Source organism: Octopus sinensis, linkage group LG9 (genome assembly GCF_006345805.1).
Source record: "Octopus sinensis linkage group LG9, ASM634580v1, whole genome shotgun sequence".
NCBI lineage: Eukaryota > Metazoa > Mollusca > Cephalopoda > Octopoda > Octopodidae > Octopus > Octopus sinensis.
In genome coordinates this window covers 93,951,155-93,976,118 of record NC_043005.1, presented here as the reverse complement: position 1 = coordinate 93,976,118, position 24,964 = coordinate 93,951,155, and the positions used below count along the sequence as shown (strand labels likewise).

Below are 24,964 nucleotides of genomic sequence, written 5' to 3'. Positions count from 1 at the left end.
TTAGTCTCTTTCGCTCTCATTACTTCAAATATTCCCGCAAAGCCATATGTAAAAAAATAAAAGTTGTTTACGGAAACCGACGGTAAACGTGGTGCTACTACAAACGAAACATTTGCCATATATATATATATATATATATATATATATATATAATATATATATATATATATATATAATATATAATATATATACACATTATATATGTAACAAATAAAGAAAAATATGTGTTTAGTAAATAAGAGATTATTGCATTTATTTGTTTCCCAAACACATAGATTTTCAGTCACTGTATACATTGTGAAAATTTGTATCTCGAATATATAAAATTAATTCTTATAATTTCGTAAAAAAGATTTAATCTTTTAAAAATCTTTTATTTAATTTTTTTTTACAAAGTTTTATTTCGTGTTAGATTGGAACTAAAAACAAATAAAACTTTCGTCCCGGCCTCAATATTGTCCAAGTTTGAATACGCAACTAAATCCATTAGCTCTGTTGTACATATAATGTCGGTTCTGTGTCTTCATGGCAAACCAACAACATTATCTTGGATTATTTTCAAATTGATGCATCGATCAGCTGTTTCTATGATTTATAATTGTCTCAACATCTCCTACTCAGTTACAATTATTCCACATCCTTCAAATTACTAAATAATTCACAGTAAGAAAGCTGTCGAAACAGACTTGGATGAAATTAAAACGTTTCAACTGTGAGAACCTGTTGGTTCGTTTTGATGACCGGAATTTTGGCAACAGCCGAGAAGAAGAAGCAGTTGACCAACTCGTAAGACTGAATAGAAACATCGGAGATGAACTTTGAATGCACTCCTTACAAAACCGTAAGAAAAAAAGCATTAAGGCATACTTGCCCATATTGTTATTTTTAGCATCGCCATCGTCTTATCTGAGCTTTTCTGTAGAAATGACAAATGTATGAATAATGCACGGAGAAATGACAATATACACTTGTCATTCCTACGTGCAGTAAATTCTATAATTTCGCCAGATATTACATAGCATCTTAAAAAATCTGTTTAGTTGCTTGGGACACAATATGCGAGTGGAAGAATTCGATGTCCTGAAATACAAAAAGAGGACTTTCTTTTTCTCTTCTAACTAGAAATGAATACAGATGTACAATTCGATCTTTCTCTACTTTCTTTTAGCTACAAGAAAACCAAAAATATAAACTATTTTGCAGACATGTGAACGCTTTACCGTGTGCTATTCAATTTTATCTTCTACTTTGAATGTCCTCAACAGCTGCCATTCAATAGTAACCCGTCGGAACTATTGTCCGATTTAGAAATACAAAGAATATTCTATTTGTTTCCCCTGGATGTATATATATATAATAAACAGAACCGAACTGGAATTCAATAGGAAATCTCTATTTCATATGTATTTGCTCAAGTTTACTTAGGATTTACTCAACAGGTATAATGGAAGCATTACCTTTGGTGAAAAAATTACTCGCCGATGATGAGAAGTGTTTGATTGTATCCTTTTCTTTTCTTTTTTTTCTGAGCTACTTGAAATGTATTAGAATCATTATTCTTTCCTTTAAAAAGCTTTTATTTCATTGTACCATTTGTCTATTCTTTTTTCAGGTTATTGAAATATAGCTATATTTTCTCTTATCATGTGTAACGAAGATAACGTTGATCATGTTTATTTCCTCTAATTGCCAACACGTGTTTATTTTCATCAAACGTTTCAAAAAGATACGGTAATTTACGCGTTATATCGTATCATAAAAAAAAAATGGAGGGTGGTACAGATTAAGGCAATCTATTCATTTATATATCATTCATCAATGCAGCACTGGGTTGGTAAATCCATTTATTCATTACTCTAGTCCCGATAACTTACTGTCCCAGCCTTTTATATCACGTTTTACGTTTTTTACCTTTTAAGCTCTATTATCTATCACTAGCTTTAATCACCGATCCCCATACAGGTTCATATTTCATCATTCCTTCGATATTGGTCTACAGAGTGTCGGGTTTGAAGAGACGACGTCATTCACCCTTTTCCAGCCAAGCCTCTTCATCAGGAGGGAAGCTTACGTGCAAGAATGACGTCTGGATTTCTACAACTTTCTTGGAAGTGTTTGACGTATTTGATGATTAAAATTTTTTTTTGGTTTTATGCCTTGCGGTATTTCTTCTGATACTTTACATAATCTTAATTCACATTCCACTGAGATCAGCTTTGCCTTTCATCCCTCCGGAGTCCCAATCAAGTCCTGGGATCGACCGTATCGAATTGCTCCTCCCTCCAAATTTCTTACCTGATGCGTAAATTAGAAACTGCTATACACGTTGCCCTCACATTGTGATTCATACCGTTTTTATATTTACTACTTATATTTAATTTTGACTAAGATTTGAAACAGAAACACGACTAACCTGAAATATTGATACTTGTTAGCTATAAAAACTATTGTCAAGGTGTAAGATAAAAAATGTTATTGCGTAGCCGTTACATAACATATTATTAACATAGTGTTGTTTTATCCAGGAAGGAAAAAACAAAAATTATGGTATCCACATACTTAGATATACATGTGAATTGTTTCCTGGATATCACAGGAAAACATGAATGGATCTGGGACTCAGATAAAAGTTGTCAGTCCCCCTCCTCCAATTACATAATCAACAAGGAAGTCGGTGGTTTTTCAACCTGCTAGAAAGCGACAAATATCCCCCTCAAGTCACGCCTGTTTAAGAAACGGACACGTTGAGTAACGTGTGCGTAAGAAATGAATGGATGATCGTAGCGGAATGCCTTTCATCATAGCTCTGCTAGATCGTGGCTGACCTGCAGCTGAACGACAACAAAGAGTTACCCTAGCTTTATATTCATGGTACTGAAATATAATATGAAGTTTAGTTTCTCCACCTAATAGTAATTTTTATTTCCGTTTCCTTGCTAGTGGACACAATGTTGTACTGTTTTATATGGTAGCCTTTTTATACAGGTAACCAATTGGTGTCTCTAGCGATATAACAAAGTCATTTTAACTCTATTTCTCGCCACACCTTTTTTCTTCCTATTAAAAGCACTTTAATAATATGTTAGACAATTTCGTTATTGCATATAATCCTCATTAGACTTACTATAAGATTTTCTTTTTTTGTTTGTGCAAACGTTCCATTCTTTTAGAAAATCTGACAACAACATGAGTCGTGTAACTTTTTAATAAAACAAGGAAAAAGTCAATATAGAAGCGGTTAGAATGTGGCCACACCTCATGACCTACTTAGTTTACAAACGGTTTTAGGGTAGTGACTAACGAGGACATCTCATTCACACATTACACCAGTTATTTATTTTTAGTTTTAAGAATGGGAAGTGTGACAACGAATTTAACAATCCCTGGCAGACCTTGAGGAAATACTGCATTAACTGACAACCAGACAAATTGTCTACCACTCCACTCATAAAATTCCATTGTTACACACACACACGCGTCATAAAGTCCTTGTACAATTTTAAATTTGTTAAACTTAAGTTCTTTCATGGGAAGGTAAATTTGTGAAAAGAGCAAATGAAAGAATTTTTTACACATTTAAATAAGATTCTAAAGTTCTAGAAATAACGTTTTGCAGTTTTTGTTTTCTCTGGGATACCCCTGAATCACATTACTTGTCTCTGCCTGCGAGCCATCGATAAATTTCTTTCACTTATATATCTTTTTCTACTTGTAAACAGTTGTCTTCACACGTCTTTGCAAAATAAAGATGAAGTTATAAATACTTAATTAAAATAAATTAATTGGCAGTTATGGCGTTGAAGATTTTTCTTTTTTAATAATGATGCGATAGATGAGTGAAGCTGCTAATTGTTCTTCACAGACGAATTGTCATAGGTGAAACTATTTATTAAAATGTTTTGATTGCACAACGACATTACAATGATCTTGCGTGTGTATAAATCATCATCAGTTATGTTTATGCTTCCATTGAGCAATTTCGTTGTAGGAACACCAGTAAAAAAAAAGTACCTTCCTTAAAAAATGAATGTTGGCAACCGGAGGAGCATCTGGCTGTAGAATGTTATCTGTTTTGTTCAGCTTATGACAGCATTGAAAGTGGATGTAAAATTGATCGTGCCAGATATTTCATAATGGTCAAAATGTCCGTGTTCCATACTGACATGGATTGGGTAGTTTGACAGGCTTCAGTGAATCCAAGGAGCACGTCGTGCTCCAGTGCCTGCTTTAATGATTTCAATGGATGAATGCCCTTCCTAAAGTCAAACACTGTGCAGTGTACACTGGGTGCTTTTCTCATACCACCAGCACTGGTGAGGTTGCCATGCAATTTGTAAGCCTCCAAACCCCAAGGGAGGAGCTCCATGATAGCAGATGTGGGTTAAGGTAGAAGGGGGTGGGGCAGAGCATGTTCTTGTTGTAGAGGAGCTGCTTGACTTTTGATATTTAAGAGAGAGAGTGAGAACTGAATCGGTAGGTAACTGCAAAGAGATACATAGCATGATGAGGTGCTCAGTGTCACTAGAAGGTGACACTGATGAGTAGACATGAGTGGAACAGAAAAACTGAGAGTGGATGGGTGGGAGGGAAGATAACTCACAACACCTTTGTGCAAACAGCCTTGGTACGAACAAAATGAAGATCATTGTGTCAAAACGGTGTTAAAATCTTTGTTGCAACCAGCATTAACAGGCTTCAGTTGCAGGATCTGTGAACTTTTCTGCAAATCATTGGTGGCACTTAAATGTCACATTCGACATAAGCATTATGACTGACAAAGAAAGAGTAGGTCGTCGGATCTTCATACGGCAAAACTGGTGCATCATATGCATGTGTGTGTGTGTGCAGTGGTTTTGCAAGGGCTTGTTTGCACGATTTGAGGAGGATCACTGGGAATCCATCAGGGACAGCAGCTGAGTTTGTATCAACCCCATCTATGGCCAGTGTTACATCTTCTTTAATGTTGAGGTAATCAACTTTTGCCTCTTTAGTTACAGGTAAAGTGGCAAAGAATTTTGCTGGTTTGTTCACTTGCCTGTGTCCCAGATGTGTAGTGAACACACTTTGGAACTGTTCGTTCAGTATTTCACTTATCCTCATTGGGTTTCCTGTGAGGGAGCTGGAGCTATTGTTTTGAAAGAGGGGTCCTATCTTGTGGCATACTGAGATTGTTTCTTTGGCAAAGTTAAAGAAAGCTTTAAAGTTTGACTTGATATTTTCTATAACCCAAGATTTCTTATCTGCTCTGCTTTTCATGAGATTGATGCAAACTTTTAACAATCTCCAATGACACTCTCTCCAGGTGAGACTCCTACCACTTTTGGGGTGCTTGTTCAGGTGGTTTGTAGTCTTTGCCAGTTCATAAGAATCTTCCTTTCCCTAGGGATCCTGTTTTTGTGTATGTTGGTCCTGTGCTGTGGGACAGATTTGTCACATATGGCTTGTTTGTGTTTCATGTCAATGTCTGGTGTGGAGAGACATTTAGGCCATTTAATGAGGATCTCTTTCTCAATAAACTTCCCATTTGCTTTATGAAAATTCAGTTTGGAGACATTTTGGATGCTTCTTATAGGCTGTACATCTACAGGGGCTTTTGGTCCATACACAGACAGCTCTATTATGTTGTGATCTGAGACCAGTGTTGGTGTCACTTTAACATTATGGATAATGTCCATATTGTTTTTGAAGCTGGTTGGTTACAGCACAGTTTGCTCCATGAAAGAAGCATTAATAAGGTGAAGCAGGGTCTCTGCCTGTGCTTGCTGGTGGTGTTTCATTCCTGGGAGCATAGGCCCTCAGGCTATCCCACAGTGAGGAAGTTAAAGTCACTCAAAAGGAATACACTGATGTGTTGTTCCAGTTTGGTGAGAACTTCTATCTTTGCTAGGCAGTCTTCAAACTTACCTGTATGATTTGGAGCATTCGGTGAACAATATGTAGTACATATGACAAAATTAAGTGGTCTTATGTGTACAATTTGAGTGTCACAAACTGAATTTGGATATGACAGCAGGACCTGGGGCATGAGGTCCTCTCAGATGTACACAGCAACTCCACCCTGGCTCCTTTTCTATTTGAGCATATGACAACATATTGTAGTATGTGTATTTCTGCATCTCTTGTTTTAGGTCTAAGATACGTTTCCACAAGTGCTATACATAGAACTTGATTGCATGCAGCAAGGTCTCTCAGGAATTAGATTTTTGTTTTACAGTTGATGTGCAACAGCCCTCTGATACTTAGAAGAAATACTATTGTGACATCTTTGTTGGTGTTAGTGGTAGCCTTGTGTGTTGTTTCAAGTTTGTGTTTGTAGCCAGGTCAGCTGCTGGGCAATCTTTTGTGCCATGCACAAAAAGGATTTTTGTTCAGCTGCTACCCTTTTCACATCTGGGTGGAGCCTACTGTTTGTTGGATTACACACTACATCTGAATATCATCTTTGGGGAGTAGACATTTTCCCCTCTTTGCTGCCTTTCTTTTTGTCCTCTTCATGGAAGGGAGTATTGTTTTAGGTGTGTATATATATATATATATATATATATATTATATATATATATATATATATATATATATGTATATATATATACATACACACACACACACATATCTAGATAAAAACTTAGATATATTTCAACCAAAGATTGGTCCTGACCATGTCTAACTTAATATCTGATAAGATTTGCTAAACCCTTTTTAAGTCAAGTTTTGTAGTATCATAGCCCATTTGAGTTGGGGGTTCTTGTTGAGTGAGTTGTATCCAGGTATAGGTGGAATTTGTCCAGAGGTGTGCATGAATGTATGTATGTATGTGTGTGTGTGTGTGTCTGTCTTAGTATATGTATGTGACTGTACTGCCCAACAATGAAGTGCACCAACTTTAAAAGGGTTTAGTTTAGTGTGCCCCATATTTTTTCTTTATAAATTACTAACTACATTTTTTTAAAATCTTGTTTCATTCAGAAATCATTGTTTTCTGTCTAATATGTATGTATGTGTGTGTATGTAATTTGTATACTAGCTGATGTAGCCGGTAATTCCCGGGAAAGCGGTGCATATCCCTTGGTTCCATTCTCATAATTGTTTCACTAATCCAGTAACAACAATTCAAAGTATGTAGCCCTTAAAACAGTTTTTGTGCATTTACAGAGAATACCGAACTGTCTTACAAAGGATCTTGTTTCTAGGAATTCCCAATAAGTTATGAATACCCAAATTGTGAAGTCAGTTAATTAATAACATAAAATTAATTACCCAATAGTAAGAATTCAAATAAAGTAGCCCCGAAAAGGGCTTTAATACGTTCCCACTGTATGTAGAACTTAGGAGGATTCTAATTAAAACTGTGTACTCAGAAAATATTTATTTTGACATGAAAATGATGGAGGAATAAGTGTGTTTTTTTGCGTGTTCACACTGTGTTGGTCTCCATTGCATGGTATTCTATAGTGTTACCAAATTTTATCATCAGTAGTTTCATTTCAATTTAATCTGGTGGATACATTGTTATCAGTGACACTTGACAAACATTAAATGAGTGTCATATGCTAGGAAATGGTGTGTGTGCGTGTGTGTCCCCATCTAGTCCTGCTAATTCCCATGACTCATTGTAATAACCACTAAACCACCATCTAATAAAAATATTGTTAATTCAAGAACTGTTATATATTGCAATGACTGAAGATTCATGATTTTTCTCAGGGAAGCGACAGCAGTGGCCCTTTTTTCTTTTTTCTTTTTCTTTTTTTTTTTGTTGCCTTCTGATGATAGGGCACCAGTCTGTTGCAGACTGATTTACCGATGAGTTGATTGGAACAGCATAAAATGCATTTTATTTTACACAAGAACACAACACACTGTCCTGAGTGGCCATCCTTGCATAGGGTTATGTAACTTGGAACACATGCAGAGAAGTTCAACAGCTTATCAATGCTGCTGAGATATGGTCCCTTAGAAGATTTCTGAAGATAGTGATAAATATCGCCACCCTTAGATGGGCAAAGATCACCAGAAAGTTACTCGACAACGTAAGGAGACAACAAGCTCAGTTCATTAGATATCATGAGAAGAAAAACCTAGAACATTTGGTGACAAATGGGGAATTAAAAGGAAGAAGGAATCAGGGAAGAGAGAGAAAGAAGATACTAGATTGGCTTTACAATCTGGTTTCAGAAAGACTGGTTCATAATGTGTTTAAGGTGAATGTGGAGGACAGTAAAGTTTGGTGGTCCATGATTGTTGATGTCTTATGATATAGCACATGCTAGAGAGAGGTGGGGGATGTGAGAAACTTGTTTTTTTTTAATGAATTGGTTTAGTATTGAAAAGAGGATATATATTACCTACATCTGATAACAATTTTGTAAATTTATTCACCCCAGTTATAATATTTCGCAGTAACGTTATTTCAAGAAGTGTGTGAAGTTTGCCATATCCAGTGAATACATTTATCTAAGTTCAAATCCTGGCACAGTCGACTGTGCTATTTAGTACTTTTGTTAAAAAGCACCATCTTCGTTCCATTTAATTTTGAAAATAATGAAGAATTTAGTAAAATAGCTGTGTCATTATTAACTTAGTGTTTGGAACATTAATTAACATGACATTTCAATGTAAGGTTTTTTTTTAATTTGGTGTACTTGAAAACAGGAAGTTTGCATCATAGTACCAGGGGCTCTCAGACAGATTGGTATCAAAAAGGTCTAAGCAGGGCTGTATTAAGTCACTAGGCGATCCCATCCTGAGCAAAATTTTCACTGAATGGAATTTATTAACACAGTATAGTAGTGGTGGTGGTGGTGGTAAGAGGAATGCCAATTTTTCTTTTTAAAGAATACACTCCAGATGTAGGAGTGAGAAGTTTGTGGCATGATTAAAGACCAGGTTTTTCTCTAAACAGATCTATTTAATCAAATGAATAAAACCCATTGATAAAAAAAAAGGTCATGTTATTTTCTCCATTGCTGTGAAGTCACTGTTTGCTGAAGGAGTGTTTTGATTCTTCCAGGGACATAAAGAATTGCTTTCGTTTACTGCTGCACATAATGGAAGTCTTGTTCTGGGAACTGCTTCAAGAAGTAAAATATTTTGTCTGTCTTATCTCTTCCCTTTTACTTGTGTGTGTGTGGGTGTGTTGTTCTCTTTCCATCACTACTTTTATTACTCCACACTGAGATTTATTATATGAGATGCAAATGTTTTTGGTAATTTTTTTACATGATGTTTGCAACAAATATGAACATCATTGAGATATGACTCTGGAGGAAGCAATGGTGTTGGTTTATTTATATCTGTTTAACTTAGTAGTTCAGCAAAAGAGATGGATAGAATAAGTACCAGATTTTAAAAAAATAAATGTAGTGGGGATTGATTTGTTCAATTAAACCCCTTCGAGTTGGTGCCGCAGTTCATTTAGTAAAACAAGCAAAAGAAGATAAAAGATTATCAACACTAACTCAATGAGTTACCATCGTTCTTGTCGTCCCCCTCCCCCATAAGCCCTCCTTTGTCCACCATACTCCCTCATTATTGCGTTCATCACTCTTTCTGCATGGTTATTCAATGGTATTCATTCCTCCCCTGATAATGAAATCTGTTGCTCTCTTCGATGATGGCCAGTGGGTTATTGGTTACAAGTGAATTAGTATTTGTGTTATGTGTGTTGGAAAGATTAAGGTACCTGACTGTAGTGATAGTCAGGGAACCAAATCTGTGGCTCATGTTTATTTCCTAGCTAGGCTTGTTTCACTTATGTCCGCTTTCCATGCTGGCATGGGTTGGATGGTTTGACAGGTGCTGGTGAGAATTGCATCAAGCACCAATGTCTGCTTCTGGAAAGTATAGAGATATTACAAACAATGTTCCTGTAAATTTGGGGTTTTATGCCTTTATAACAAATCATCCTCATCGGTTTTAACCACTTTTTTCCCATGCTTATATGGGTTACACAATAACTTTGCTGAAACAGGTTTCTATGGCTGGATGCTCTTCTTGTCACCAGCCCTTATCTGTTGCCAAGAATAAATAATATTTTCCCCTAGAATAACAAACTGAACAGTCTGGCCATGGCTGTGAAGGAATGTAAATGACTCATTTAGATAAATGGTGACTCATTGTTTACAGCCAGCACATATGGGTTGAGAGAAAGGGAATACGTACTCACTCATGTACACACACACATGGTTGTGTGGCTGAGAGGCTTGCTTCCCAGACATGTGGTTTTGGGTTCAGTTTCATTGTGCAACACCTTGAGCAAATGCCTTCTGCTACAGCCCAAGGCTGGCGAAAGCCTTGTGAGTGTATTTAAAAGATGGCTTTTGTCTATGTGAGCACACAGCCTTGTCTTGACATCACTGGTGGTTGCAAATGAATGTCACTGTCATACAAGTGGTGGTGTTTGTTTCCAATCTTCTGTGAAAGACGTTTGGCTATGGGGAAATAATTCTTTTCTTGGAAATTGGTGACAATTGCTGACAGGAAAGGCATTTAACTATAGAAAATCTGCCTTAATGAATTCCATCTGACCTATGCAAGCTTTGAAATGTAGGCCTTAAAATGATGGTAATAAAATAGATGTTGCCTTCATATGTAAGGAATGCTGATATTCTTGTATTTTTGGTTACCTTTATTCTTTCAATGCCAACTGTCCCTGTGATATAATTTTCCTGTCTAAAGTGATCTAAATTAAAATCTATGAAAATTCCAAGTTAATTTGTTTCAAAGTCCAGTTTAATAACAACTGTGTTATTTTACTAACTTTCAGAATTAGTTGGAACTAAGAGAGTATATTTCAACAGAAATATGGTAACAAAAGTTTTAAACTGGAATGTTTTGTGAATAATTTAGAGAAGTCAGTGCTGTTGATGTTTAGTAGGAACTAGGTTAACTGTTGAAGAGTAAACAGGGACAGGGGGTGACTTATCAAAGAGTGCATATTGCCAGAAAGGGTAAAGACTGTAGAAAATGTGTAGCATTGGGTTTTGGTGAGTGGTGGTGGGTGAAATGTAGGAAAATGAGAAATGGCAAGCTTATTTGAATAGGAGTTGTATCCTTATCTGAGGAACCAATATCTTTTAGAATATTTCTTAAAGGCTATGAGTTTTTATATGTAAATGTTTTTTGCCTCTCTATAACTTGTCTTATTTATTGTTGTTAAACACCAAGTTAACCCAAATAGAGCTGACCTATGATCAAAAACATTCCAGTCATGACCATCTTATTTCTTATCAGGCGGCTTTTAAACTAGTATATAGCTTTTGAATGGGAAGATCTGCAAACAGATCTTTGACTTCTTTTGGAAAATTTGTTGCATTGCTTCCTCCAGAGTCATATCTCAATGATGTTCATATTTGTTGCAAAAATCATGTAAAAAAATTACCAAAAACATTTGCAGTTCTGAAAACACAGGAATCCAAAATTTCAGGATTGCAGGTGCAGATTCGGCCTGGAATGTTTCTAATTTACTCACAGAGTCAGCCTAATTCCAAAATGGCATATGTTGGGCTATGAGGTGAAAAAGTGACACACACTGACATTCACATTTATTATATTAGATATGTTTGATTTTGGGGAAACTGTATTTCATTTAAAGTCTATTTTATATATGTGTGTGTATGTATTAAAGAAAGCAAAAAATAAAATAAAAATGAGTGTTCAGAATGTTAGCAACAGGAATTTCTATCAAGGAGATATGGTTAAACAAAGTTGTACATCATCTTCCTCTTTCTCTCTCTCTTATTATTACTCCCACTGCCACCATCAACACTACTACTTTGAATAAAACATCATCAACTCTCCCTTAAATTTCTTTGTCTCTCTTTCTCTTCCCCTCTCTCTCTCTCTTCGCCACCACCCTCACTGTCTCTATGCCTACTATTACTCTCACCCCATCATGAGGAATAGTAAGAGTGTCATTGAATAGTGAAGGGAGGTGGTCTAAGTATGACACACAGACATGCAGAAACTAGTTTTTGCATTTATTATATTAGAAGAGTGTATCTAAGATTACATTATCCAATGTGTCCTTGCTTTTCTTATTTTCTAAGACAATATGATGTGATTTGGAGGAAATTTGACTGTTATTTCTAGCAGTTCAAAAGGTACTCCCCCATTGGATTGTTTAATCCATCTGGTACACAAACGTTTCCTATAGAAACAACAGCTGTTCACTCTCTTTCTCTAATTATAGTGAGATCAATGATTAATGAAACAAACAAGTCATTATCAGAGAAAATCTATTGATTTGTGAAGATATATGACAGCTTAACAATGGTGGTGGGGAGATGTGGAACCCTTGTGATGATTATTTAAACAAATATCTCTACATTTTCAAGATCATCCAAACTACACTGTATGGAGAGCATGTAAGAATTGCAAAAACGAAAATGAATTAAACATAGTTTGCAAGAGAGAAGACTGTGCTGGTACAATCATGTAATGTGTATGAATGAAGACACATCAAGAGATGCTGATCTCTAATTGTAGAGGGAACATGTGGGAAGGGGTAGACCCAGAAAGATGGACAAAGTGGTGAGAAAGGATCTACAGATGTTGGGACTCACAGAGGGGATGACAGGGGACTGAGTCTCCTGGCAGTTTGCTTAGTAAAAACTTGGTTGTTCTTGCATGCAATTATGTCTCCTGCATTCCTAATCTTGTGGGCTTGTGGGTACTGGTGCCACATGTAAAGCATTCGTGCCAGTACCATGTAAATGCATCAATGCTGGTGCTGTGTAAAAGCACAATCTATAAAATGGTTATTGTTAGGAAGGGCATCTAGCCATAGAAACCATACCAAAACAGACATGGAACCTGGCCAGCTCCTGTCAAACCACCCAACTCATGCCAGCTTGGAAATCAAATGTTAAGTGATTATGATGATGATGATATCCGGGCCTCTTTAAAAGCTCTTTTTTTTTTCATTTGTCAGTAACCAGTCTGTCTGGTTTGGGGTTCAGTCCCACTCTGTGACACCTCAGCTATCTTCTACCATAGCTCAAGGCCAACCAGGGGAAGTCTCATGTGTATACATTTGGATTTCCAGACTAGAGAAAAACATATTCAATACATGTAGTATAAATTTACTCAAATCTAAAAGTTGACTCTGTCAGTTCTATGAGTCATCTGTTCTTCACAGCACCTCATGCCATTGTATATGAGCAGGATCAAAGTGGTTCTGTAATTTAGTCATTTTTACAAACTTCACATATGATGTCCTTTCTAACACCAACTAACTCTTGTATAATGTTAACTTCAAATATTAACCCTAACCGCTTCCTTTGTATAATGTTTCAACTAAGTTGCTTGAAGTTATCAGTGAACTATGTCTTCTGGTTTGAGCTTTTGGCCTTTTCAAGCAGCTGTCCCACAACTATCTTTTGTAAAGAAGCAAAATGATTGGATCAGTGACTTACCTGCTTATATAATTTGTATTTAAATCCACCAAAATAAAATTTATTTATTTGGAATGTGACAACTTGGCAGTGATTAGAGCATTCAATAGAATAGTCTCATGATATTTGTTCTAAGTTCAGATCTTGCCAAGGTCAGTTTTTCCTTTCATTCTTTTGGGGGTTGATTATAAAAAGACTACCAACCAAGTGGATTGGTAGAACTATTAGAAAGTTGGGCAAGATGACTTGTGATATCTGTATCAGCTCTCTGCATTCTGACAGCAATGCTTGTAATATATCTGTGGTGGAAAAGGTGTGTATCAGGTGTTGAGGTGAACAGATGCGATAGGCATGTGGATGCCTTCCAAAATGGAATGACATCGATTTATAGTTTAAATAATATCTTTATGGGACTTGCGTTTTCTGTTGGTATACACAATTTTTGTCTACATCAATTTGTTGCCAACTGCTTTGAGCTGGAGAAGGAAAACAACAGGATACATCTGTGGATATGATGTAGAAATGAATATGTTTTGTGTCAGTATGTGTTGTTCATCTGAGAAAATACTGGTCGGCTATGTGTGTCTCTGCATCCCAGATCCTTTCTGTCTGTCCCCTTTGCTGATTACTGTATTTATAACCAGCCATGGCAGCTAGAAGGACAGACATACCACAGGAGAGATTGTGCCTAAATCTCCATTTGACCTTCACCTGACATGGGTGAGGTCGGAGGTGGAAGGGAGACAATCGATCAATTTTTTATGACAGGACGAATTTCTTTTGCGCCTGTTTGGTCAGTGGTGGCTCAAACAAGTGAGAATCTTTAGATTCGGTTTCAAATCTAAGGTTGGAGAAAGGAAGTGTTAATTTTTACACATCTATTGCCAACATGTAGCAACCCAAGTTGGCAGCCTTTCCCTTGAATAAAAAACGGCTTTGTGGAGAGGAAAGACTTGCATGCAGTATAACTGCCAGTCTTCCTAAAAGAAATCTTGTCCATTCCTGCACATGTATCTACAGGTACACAGTCAACATTGACCAACAGAGGCCCTTACATATTTATACAGACAACATAATAAGTTGTGCCTCAGTTCATCTTGTTGCCAGAAATTGATATTATCTCTTCTGAGAATGTTACCTCAAACAGCCTGACAGCCATCCTATGTACTGTAAGGTTTATTCCTCATTCACTTTAAGTCTACAAAATAGGCTGAGCACTAATTATTATGAGCTCTTTTGGGTTCTAGAGTAACTACCTGTATTGTGTTTTGAAAGCAACTCCATAACTATTAAGTTTCTTAAGCCAAGTTCCACTCTTCATGCAGCTATAATTCCAAAATGACAAATTACTTTTAACCTGCTGATATAAAGCATTACTTGACTTTGTTGCTTGATCATGAAAACTGACCTTTTTAATAAACAAAACAATATGTTAATGATATTTGTATGAACAATATGTTAATATAAATTAGACATCTGTTTCATTCTTTTATCATTTTAAACCTAATTTATGCCCAGGTTATAACCTACTAATTTTTGCTTTATTTATACTTGTTAACCCTTAGAAGACCATTATTCCTGCAGTCCTTCAAGGCAAATGTCAGTTGTTTGGTTAGAGATGCACTAAACTGATCTCTAGAAACTTCCACTTCATGCAAAAAACTAGGAAGCAGTCATAAACATGGTGACCAGTCTTACTCAGAAATGGACTTTGAGGAAGATGTCCTTGGCAAGTGGAAGTAGCTAACCTCAATATCACTTCAGGGGTCTACTACTACTTCCTGACCATTGTGCCATGTTCAAGAAATCATCTGACTGAATGGGAGTATGTGCAACTTTGCTTCTTGTAAAAGGGACAAGTTCTACTGGTCAGGTCTCTCTGCTGCCAACATCCACTGCAAGGGAGTTTCAGGAGACTGTAGCTGATGATGCACAAAACATATGGTGAGTTTGATACGGTTCCAGAGATTTCTTGATGACTCTTCAACTAAAAAGCTGCAATTTTGGATCAAGTTAGATGACTTATGTCATTTGGCATCTAGAATGTTGCCAAGCACTCCCAGCACTCTACTTGGGCCGTCTGGTCAATGGAAGGTCAACCCTTGCATTCTACAAAAGATTAGTGGATGATATAAATAACAATGGCCTAGAATTAATTCTAGATCTTGACAAGGACAGTCTGTGTACTCTTGTTTAGAAGACTTTCAGGTCAGGGATTATGGACAATATCCAAAAGTCATAGCAGTACTTTGGGGTGAGTTTTGGTCATTTTGAAATAAACTCTGTGGCACGGACATGTTGGTGCCACTGGTAAGTGACTCCATATTAGATGCCGAATAGGGTGATGAAACTGTCTGGCACACTTTTTAAGTGTCTGTTCATTGGTGATTTGTGAGTTTATGTTGAACAGCTTTTATATGGAGAGATTTGACCATCAGCTGAATCTCTCACGAAGACCAACACTGTGCTCTCCTTTGGCAAGGAAGAACAGGTAGTCTGTCTGATTTTTTTTTTATGTTAAAGGAAGTTGTGTAGTGGACACAGTTGAAAGGTTTCCAGTTAGAGCTTTTCCATTTTGAAGATGTTGGTAAAGGTAAAGATGTCATGGATAAATAAGGCTTGGTAACAAGAACTGGAAGACCTTTGTGTATCAGAGTAGTCTGGGATTGTGTGAATGGTGCCTGAATCACTGCATGTGATTGCTCCTCCTTAATTTTGGGAATCCTTTCTTGTTATTTTGTTGTATGTTATATGAAAATGTAAGTTGTAAAACAGAGAACTAAAAATATTGACTTTCCACAACTCTAAGAAGTAAAATTGAACTATTTCAACATGGAATACTCTATATTTCTGGGGGTTTTTTTCTTTTGTAATGGGTGAATCCCTTCTGACATGCTATTAATATTTGTATTGACTGTAGCATTAAGGTTTACCTTGATGGCTTATTTGTTCTTTCAGTATTGAATCCCCTCCTCATCAGTAAATGTTCCCTTGTTATTTTAGACTCCCTTTAAAATAACAACCTTATCATTGGATGTCCACTTTCCATGCTGACATTGGTTGGCCAAAACCTTAATTTAATATGTATATTCACGATTTAACTAGCTCCTCAGTAAAATTACTTAGACAGGTAAAGTATATGACTTTGAAGTTCTATGATTGCCAAAGTCTGAAGATTCATGATTTTTCTTGGGAAATGAAGCAACAGTTTGCTTATATCCTGTTTCCCCAAACTTATCCTTAAGGCACAAGGTCTTTTTAATCCTTATACATGAGAACTGGTTCATGTGAAGTCAGGACATGTCCACACACTGCTGAGATTATGTGACCCATGTTTAAGAGTCAACCCTTCCTCTGAGCATAGTATACATCTACCACAAGACTATCTGTTATTTGACAGATAGGGCTACCCTGAACCAGGGCAGATCTGTGAATAGAAGTAACTAGGAGATAATTTTATTCTCCCCAAGCTGGAGCCCCACCACTGGATGAAGTTTAAAATCCTGCCCAGCACACAATATTAAGTATAAAACTACATTTTGCACTCTGCCTCACCACCCTTCATTCACACTTTCCCATGCGATTTTGCTAACCGCCCACCCACATCTACTCAGCTTATGCCTTGTGGGGCCAAAAAGACAATCCATCCTTTAATGCATGTCCAACCTTGGGGCTGTTTGCTATTTGAAGGACAAGGGGAAATATTACCTAACTTAAAAACATGTGAGAGTTGGTGACGGGAAAAGCATTCAACCATGGAAAGATCTGCTTCAACAACACTCATCTGACCCATCCAGCTATAGAAAAGAGGACATTATGATGATGATGATGACTGTGAAAGTAACTGAGGAACAGGTGCCAGCATTTCATATGCCTTAAGACAAGAGAAATTTATTTGCTTAACAGAGAAACTGGAAAGAAGTAGCTGTCCTGTAGGCACATATTCTTCTGGTTGTAAAGATTTTAAAGTTTTCAACAGGTATATTGTATCTTTTGCATTTTATAAAAAGGTTAGCAACAGGAAGTGCATCTGGTCATAAAATACTGCCTTAACCCTTTAGTGTCCTAAGTGGCCATATCCAGCTTAAATATTTTACCAGTTTTATGTTGAAACTGGCCAGATCTGGCCTCTCACATCTATCGTACAATGTCATTCTAAAGATAAGCAGTCACATTGTGAAAATCTCATGAATAAATAAAGATTACATTTGCGAGAGTAATCTGAATGCTAAAAGGGTTAAAATAGGAACTATGATGACTGCCATGGGCCTCACAAAGTTAACTCTCACGTCAATCGTTTTGATGCCAACCTACCTGAGATTACCTCCAGTTTTAGGATATAACACTTCCTGTTTTAAAGTGATATGAATTTAAATCTTCCATCAAATTTTCATCTTAATTTATATTAATTTAAGCTTCAAACAGCAGCTTAAGAATAACTAAATTTTTCATGATTTTCAAAATTAATTGAAACAAAGGCAGAGTATTTCAACAAAAATATGGTAACAGGAGGTTTACAGGGAAAATGGCCTTAAAAAGGTTTGTTGTTGACCATGGTGGTGGTGGTGGTCATTATCACCACTTATCATCATTGGCGACATCATTGTTTGAGATACCAACATGATGGGGGAACATTTTGCTTTTGTAATATTGTTTGGTCCCTGAATAAAAGCTACCACTAGGATATGTGGGAATCAGGGTAAAAAATTGTTGGAGAAGATAGTAACATGTTTAGGTGGCGTGCATCCGTGAATGATAGCAACAAATAATGAGATGACATTGAGAAATCTTAATGGGTGTGTCAGAGTGGTGTAAATATGGGGGCGGGGGGGGGCACTGGGAGTTGAAATGATGAAGTATTGGTTGTGGAGAGTGATTGTTTGATAGTTGAAACCTGAATCAGATGGAATCCAGATATGCAGTAGATAGAGCAGAGCAACAAGGAGTGCTAGCCAGGATTAATTATATCTAATGACAAGAGACATTACATTCTAAAACATGAGAGGAGCTCTGTTTCGTAGAAATATTTCTGACAGCAGAAGAACGATCGGTGTGGCATGCAGAGGTAATAAAAAAAAAAACCCTTTTACAATATTTCTTTTGAAATAAATTGCCTTTCGATTAATTTTTAAAATAAGAATTTAATAAAATTACTTTGTCTTCATTAAGCTGGTGTTTGGAACATTAAAAATTTTGATTAAAGGTTGAGATCATTTTGAAACAATAAGTTTGTATTATAGAATCAGGAGCAGGTTTAAGTGGAACGATAAAAGGGTTATGGGCAAGTTTTAAACTATTTCTATGTTAGTATTATTTTTTATTTTTTAAATAAAAGGTTGCAAATTAGTGGTTTGCCATTTTATTGCAAATCGCTTTTGGCTTCAGGACAATCCTTCAAAAGGAAAAGCTATCAAGGCTTCTTTCAAGATACAACTTGAATTCTCCTACCCTTTAGCATATGTAATAATAATTGAGTGTGTGTGTATGTGTGTGTAGTGATCATCATTGTTTAAACTTCTACTTTTCTTCTGTTCACATAGTTTAGTCAGATCTTGTTGGGGTAGATTTTTTTTTTTGTTTTTTGCCAGATTCCTTTTCTTTCATCAATCCTCACCTGTTTTCAAGTAAGATAATATTTCTCCACCACCAGTTTTTTTTTTATAGAATATTGGTGATGAAGTACTCTGCTTGTATGGCAGTGACACTTATTTATGACAGTCACATTATATCAAGACAAGGAGACAGTAACACACACACACACGATGAGCTTCTTTCAGTTTTCATATATCAAATCCATGCTCAAGGCTTTGGTTAGCCTAGGGCTATAGTAGACACTTACCCAAGGTGTCATACAATGGGACTGAACCCAAAACCACGTGGTTTAGAAGCAAACTTCTTATCCATACAGCCATGCCTCTGGATGTATGCAATGTTGTTGTTTTTTTTCCATATGGTGGACATATCTGTGTTTGTATGTATATGCATGTTGGTATCTCTATTATTCCCTTTTTTTGTTATTATACTAAGGAGATAGCAATGCTCATGACCATTTACAAGACATCTGAGAGTAGTGGATAAGGAAGAAAGAAGATATCCTCAAATCAGAGATCTGACACAAATTCTTGCAACAGAAAGGCCTCTGCTAAAGATACCCAATGTGCCATGCGGTAGTGTTAAAGCAACTGACACATTAGTCCTCTACCCAAATAAGTCCATTCATTGAAAAGCCTGGTTCTATGAAGTTGTTGAAGGTGAACATCTTAAAGCTAGGCTCAGGTTTACATGGGTAACACTCAGTGAAAATCTCAAGTGTCCTCAACAATCCTCAAGTTTAGTTAGCCAAGAAGTTCATTGCACTAATGGAAACCAGCTAAATCCAGTAGAAAACCAGTAATTAAGCACTCTGAATTGATTGCAGGAAGCTTAGTTATGAAGGTGTTTCTAGAAGGAAAATTGTTGAGAAACTGGAAGGCAGGATGTGTGGGTTATAAAGTGATAAGCTTAGAGAAATGAATATATATATATATATATATATATATATATATATACTACAACAGCAGTGACAACATCATTTATTGGAAATACAGGAATATAATAAAATGGTGAGGAAGAGAATTATTTAATTCAACCATTTATTAATGAGAGGAGTTAATTATACATATGACAATTTGTGAAACACTAAATTTCTGTGAACCTTTTCAGATATTTTTCTCTTTTATTCATCCTCTCACACTCTACCCCACCACCATCTCACTATAAACGCCCCCTCCCCTCCCATCATTTTCTGTTTTTCCCCTATTGTTTCCATTTCCCTCTCATTCCTGCTAACATTTTCTCTCCAATTATGCCCTATCTCTTTCCCCTCCCCTTCTTTCCCTTCGAACATCATCTGAAGTTCATTTCTCTAAGCTTATCACTTTATAACCCACACATCCTGCCTTCCAGTTTCTCAACAATTTTCCTTCTAGAAACACCTTCATAACTAAGCTTCCTGCAATCAATTCAGAGTGCTTAATTACTGGTTTTCTACTGGATTTAGCTGGTTTCCATTAGTGCAATGAACTTCTTGGCTAACTAAACTTGAGGATTGTTGAGGACACTTGAGATTTTCACTGAGTGTTACCCATGTAAACCTGAGCCTAGCTTTAAGATGTTCACCTTCAACAACTTCATAGAACCAGGCTTTTCAATGAATGGACTTATTTGGGTAGAGGACTAATGTGTCAGTTGCTTTAACACTACCGCATGGCACATTGGGTATCTTTAGCAGAGGCCTTTCTGTTGCAAGAATTTGTGTCAGATCTCTGATTTGAGGATATCTTCTTTCTTCCTTATCCACTTATAACTGGGTTTTTTTATTATAACAGTTCCTTAGTTCCTGTTAAACTCCTTTGCTCTTTCTGTCGAACCATTCCCTTTTTTGAAGTTAAATTAATTTTAATTTCAAGAGAAATAAACTTCCTCGACACTTGAAGTTCTAATGTTATTCAATATTTTTAACAAAATATAAAAACAGATGACTGTTCTAATTCTGTTACTTTCGAATGTGTTCTACCTCAATTTCAAAGAAATGAAGTGGAAGGAAAACAGAAATGAGGAAATGACTTTAAGAAGTTTGCTTCCAGGCTCAATCCCACTGTGGCACCTTGGACAAGTGTCTTTTACTAAACTGAAAGAAGTCCATTGTACATATGTGTGCGTGTGTTTGTCCCCTCACACACACACCGCTTGACAATTGATGTTGGTGTGTATGTATCTCCATAACTTAGCAGTTCAGCAGATGAGACTGATACATTGAGTACCTGGCTTTAGGAAAAATAAGTACTAGGGGTTTGATGTGTTTGACTAAAATTCTTCAAAGCAATGCTCCAGCATGGCCGCAGTCAAATGGCTGAAACAAGTAAAAGAATAAAAGATATAAAAATTGGATGCAAGCCAAAATAGTGTGAAAGTATAAACCATGTAAACCAAAGGACAGTGTAGCATCATTATCATTTCAATAAAAACATAAGTGGCTGTTTTCCTGGCAGCAGCTCGGAGGATATCGCAAAGCTGTGTGTCCCGATGGTAATTTGGGGGACGATAAACAGCACCAAGCAGGATTGTTGACATGGTCATACGTACGTCACAGAAAAAAACTTCTTCTTGTGATTCGTTCAAATCGGCACAAGGAATTACTGAAAAATTTGAACGAACGTCGACCATCACACCACCACCACGGCGGTTAATGCGGTCCTTGCGGAAGAGGTTGTACCCATTAGGGTTCAGCAAAGATTTGCTTTACCACATACCGAAGTTTAGAAATAGCAGCCAAAAAACGTTAGCTATTTCTTCTACTTTAAAAAGGGACTCCCAGAAAGACCAAAATACTTGAAAACAAACCACACAGGCAGAGAGGAAAAGTAACGAAAATCAATCAATATCTGGTCACCTATGGTGACCAGATGTATGTATCCTGCATATTCATGTGCTTGCATGTCTGTGTTTGTGTATTTTCTATGTATGCGTGTGTGTAAGTGTGTATTTGTATATGTATGCACCTCTGTCTCCTTGTGTGTGCATGTCTGTGTGTGTGTGTGTTATGCAACTATGTACCATGTTTGTATGTATGGATGTGCATCTCTGTATGTGTGGATCCGTGTCTTCATATGTGTCCTTGTGTGGAATAAAGTGTGTGTGTATATATGGTCATGTGTTTCAGTCTCCATTTGCATATGTGTGCTTGTCTGCTCTTATAACCTATGTACCTATGGTCACCATAGGTGACCAGATATTGATTGATTTTCGTTACTTTTCCTCTCTGCCTGTGTGGATTGTTTTCAAGTATTTTGGTCTTTCTGGGAGTCCCTTTTTAAAGTAGAAGAAATAGCTAACGTTTTTTGGCTGCTATTTCTAAACTTCGGTATGTGGTAAAGCAAATCTTTGCTGAACCCTAATTATTAAGTATATATATATATATATATATATAGTATATATATAGAGAGAGAGAGAGAGAGAGAGAGAGAGAGAGAGAGATTTGTGTATATATTCTGTTGTGTCAGGGGAGACTCATTTTCTTTTAGAGTCTTATAATGTAACACACTCACCGGTAAAATTTCCATTTATTCCTTATTTTTATTTTCCTAAAATTTTCGTTGTCTTGCAACCTTTTCAATAGTCTTGACTCTGTCCATTATTTACACTGTGTTCCCTTTTGTTTGTGTGCATGTGTGGGTTAGTGTGTGTGTGCCTATGCATGTACATATGTATGTTTGCATTGTATGTGTATATGTGTGTATGCATATGTATATATGTGTGCATCTGTATGGATGTATCCTGTGTGTGTGCTTGCATGTCTGTGTTTGTGTATTTTCTATGTATGCGTGTGTGTATTTGTATATGTATGCACCTCTGTCTCCTTGTGTGTGTTATGCAACTATGTACCATGTTTGTATGTATGGATGTGCATCTCTGTATGTGTGGATCCGTGTCTCCATATGTGTCCTTGTGTGGAGTAAAGTGTGTGTGTGTATATGGTCATGTGTTTCAGTCTCCATTTGCATATGTGTGCTTGTCTGCTCTTATAACCTATGTACCTATCTGTCTGTATGTTGATCTGTTTATTTTCATATCCATATGCTTACATACAAAAAGAAAAGTACATGTCCATACACACACTCACTCCCACACATACATACATCTATCTACATAACAGCCCACTAACTATTCTACTCTACCTGTGTGAACTGTGGGTACGGAGGTACGATATCTGCTATGTATATTTCCTATTTAGTATTGGGGAGGTTTCATTTATAAAGACATACTCCTGTATTTGTCTGAGTGTTGGGTCTTTTGGGTGCTTGGATAAGATGCGGATGTCAAGTTGACCCAAGTTGCCTCCATGGTGGTCTTTGGCATGCTGGTAGAGTATGGAGGACTGTTTTCTGTCGTCATATTGTCTTAGATGTTCATTTATCTGTTCCACAATGTTCCTAGACGTCTCCCCTATGTACATCATGTTCATGTCTTTACAAGCACCTTCTATGCATCTTATGCTGTAAACTACATTTCGAGTTCTGCAGTTAATACCAGGTGTGTGTATATGTGTGAACGTTTGTGTGTGTGTGATTAATATGTTTTAGGGCGTTGTGTGTGTGTATGTGTTTGTTCGAGTGTGTGCATCTGTGAGTGCGTGTGTATGCTTGTGTGTTTTTTGTGTTGGTGGGGATATTATGTGTGTGTCTGTCTGAGTATGTTTGTGTTGTTATGATTGTCCTGGTGTTGTGTGTGTGATTGGTATTTGTCAAGGTGTTGTGTGTGCGCATGTGTGTATATGTGTTTGTTCGTGTGTGTGTTGTGTCTGAGTATGTTTGTGTTTTAATTGTCCTTGGACAGTTAGGGTTAGTGTCAGACCAATCAATACCTTGTGAGTGGAATTTGGTAAACACAAACTATGTGGAAGCCCATCAAATTGTTTGTTTTTGTTTTTTTTCTTAATGCCTGGCAAATGTCATTGGTCTTCTTATTGGCTCAACAAAAACAGACTGATCTCAAGTAGGCACTGAAGGTCAATTTTATCAACTCAAACTTGGAAGACAGCGCTCCACCATGGCCACAGTTCAATGACTGAAACCAATTAAAGAGTTTGCCAGTTTGTCTCTGCTAATTATTTATAGCCAATAATTTTTTTCTGCATATGATCTTTTGTTTCATTCTCCTACACACGTATTTCACATAGTTAGATGAAAGAGTTGGTGAAATAGTTTCGTCTCTTTTTTTTTTATATTATTTCCTATTCAAAATCTTATCGTTACCAATTATGGTATATTAATTTTCTCATACCTTCTCATGTTATACAAATATTCAAATTAGCTGCTTTCCTACTCTTTCTCTCCTTCCAATTAAATCAGATTTGACAGAATAGAGATCATTATCAATGTCATTATCGATGTTTATTTTTACCTTCATTTTTTTCCATATTTACATTGATTGGACAGGTGTTGCGGAGCACAATATCTAGCTACTTGTTGCTATTTTTTGTCATCTCTTTCGAGAGTTTCAGCTTCCTGGACTCAGCTTTTACCATTCCTTCCCAAACTTTGTCAGTCTTCCTTTTCCACAAATGTCTTCTACATAAATTGCTTGAAACTTCTTTACCCAGCTGTTCTCTTCCATTTTCATCATGTGTTTCTATCAGTAAACTACACACTCTTGCACACTACATCTGATAATTCTTAGACATATTTCCTTCAGCTCATTTCTACTCTGTCATTCTTTCTGGCACCGTCTCTTAGCTTTCTGGCTCTATCTTCTGTACCACTCCACCACCATATTACCTCTGACTGGTTTCTTGCTCCAACCACAGATCTCACCTAGCTCAGGTTGTCCTCAGTCATTGGTCACATTGGCTCATTGAAACATTGTTGTCCTCTGTCTCCACCCTCCTCAATATAAACATCACATAGCACTTCTCAGTTTCCATTTGTTCATCCTTTGATGTGGTTGACCAATCAATGCCAACCGTTTGTGATCCACAATACAAGTTGAACTATTTTTATCCTTTCAATCATTGAATATGAAATGTGTGTGTGTGT

At 36.7% G+C, this 24,964-nt stretch overlaps 1 protein-coding gene across 3 annotated transcripts in view; it reads left to right on the top strand.

Moving 5' to 3' along the window:
• The first annotated feature begins 480 nt into the window (after nt 1-480).
• The window catches only part of LOC115215827 (inositol polyphosphate 5-phosphatase OCRL), a 169,801-nt gene continuing 145,317 nt past the window's right edge, over nt 481-24,964 (top strand). For 2 of the 3 annotated variants that reach the window (XM_029785147.2, XM_029785146.2), the window contains exon 1: nt 481-1,501. In XM_029785147.2, coding sequence (XP_029641007.1) covers nt 1,445-1,501 — 57 coding nt within the window. In that variant the 5' untranslated portion in view covers nt 481-1,444. Of the gene's footprint in view, nt 1,502-8,859; nt 8,864-18,264; nt 18,270-24,964 lie in introns of those variants that run through there. The other variant, XM_036506172.1, reaches the window with a different exon arrangement.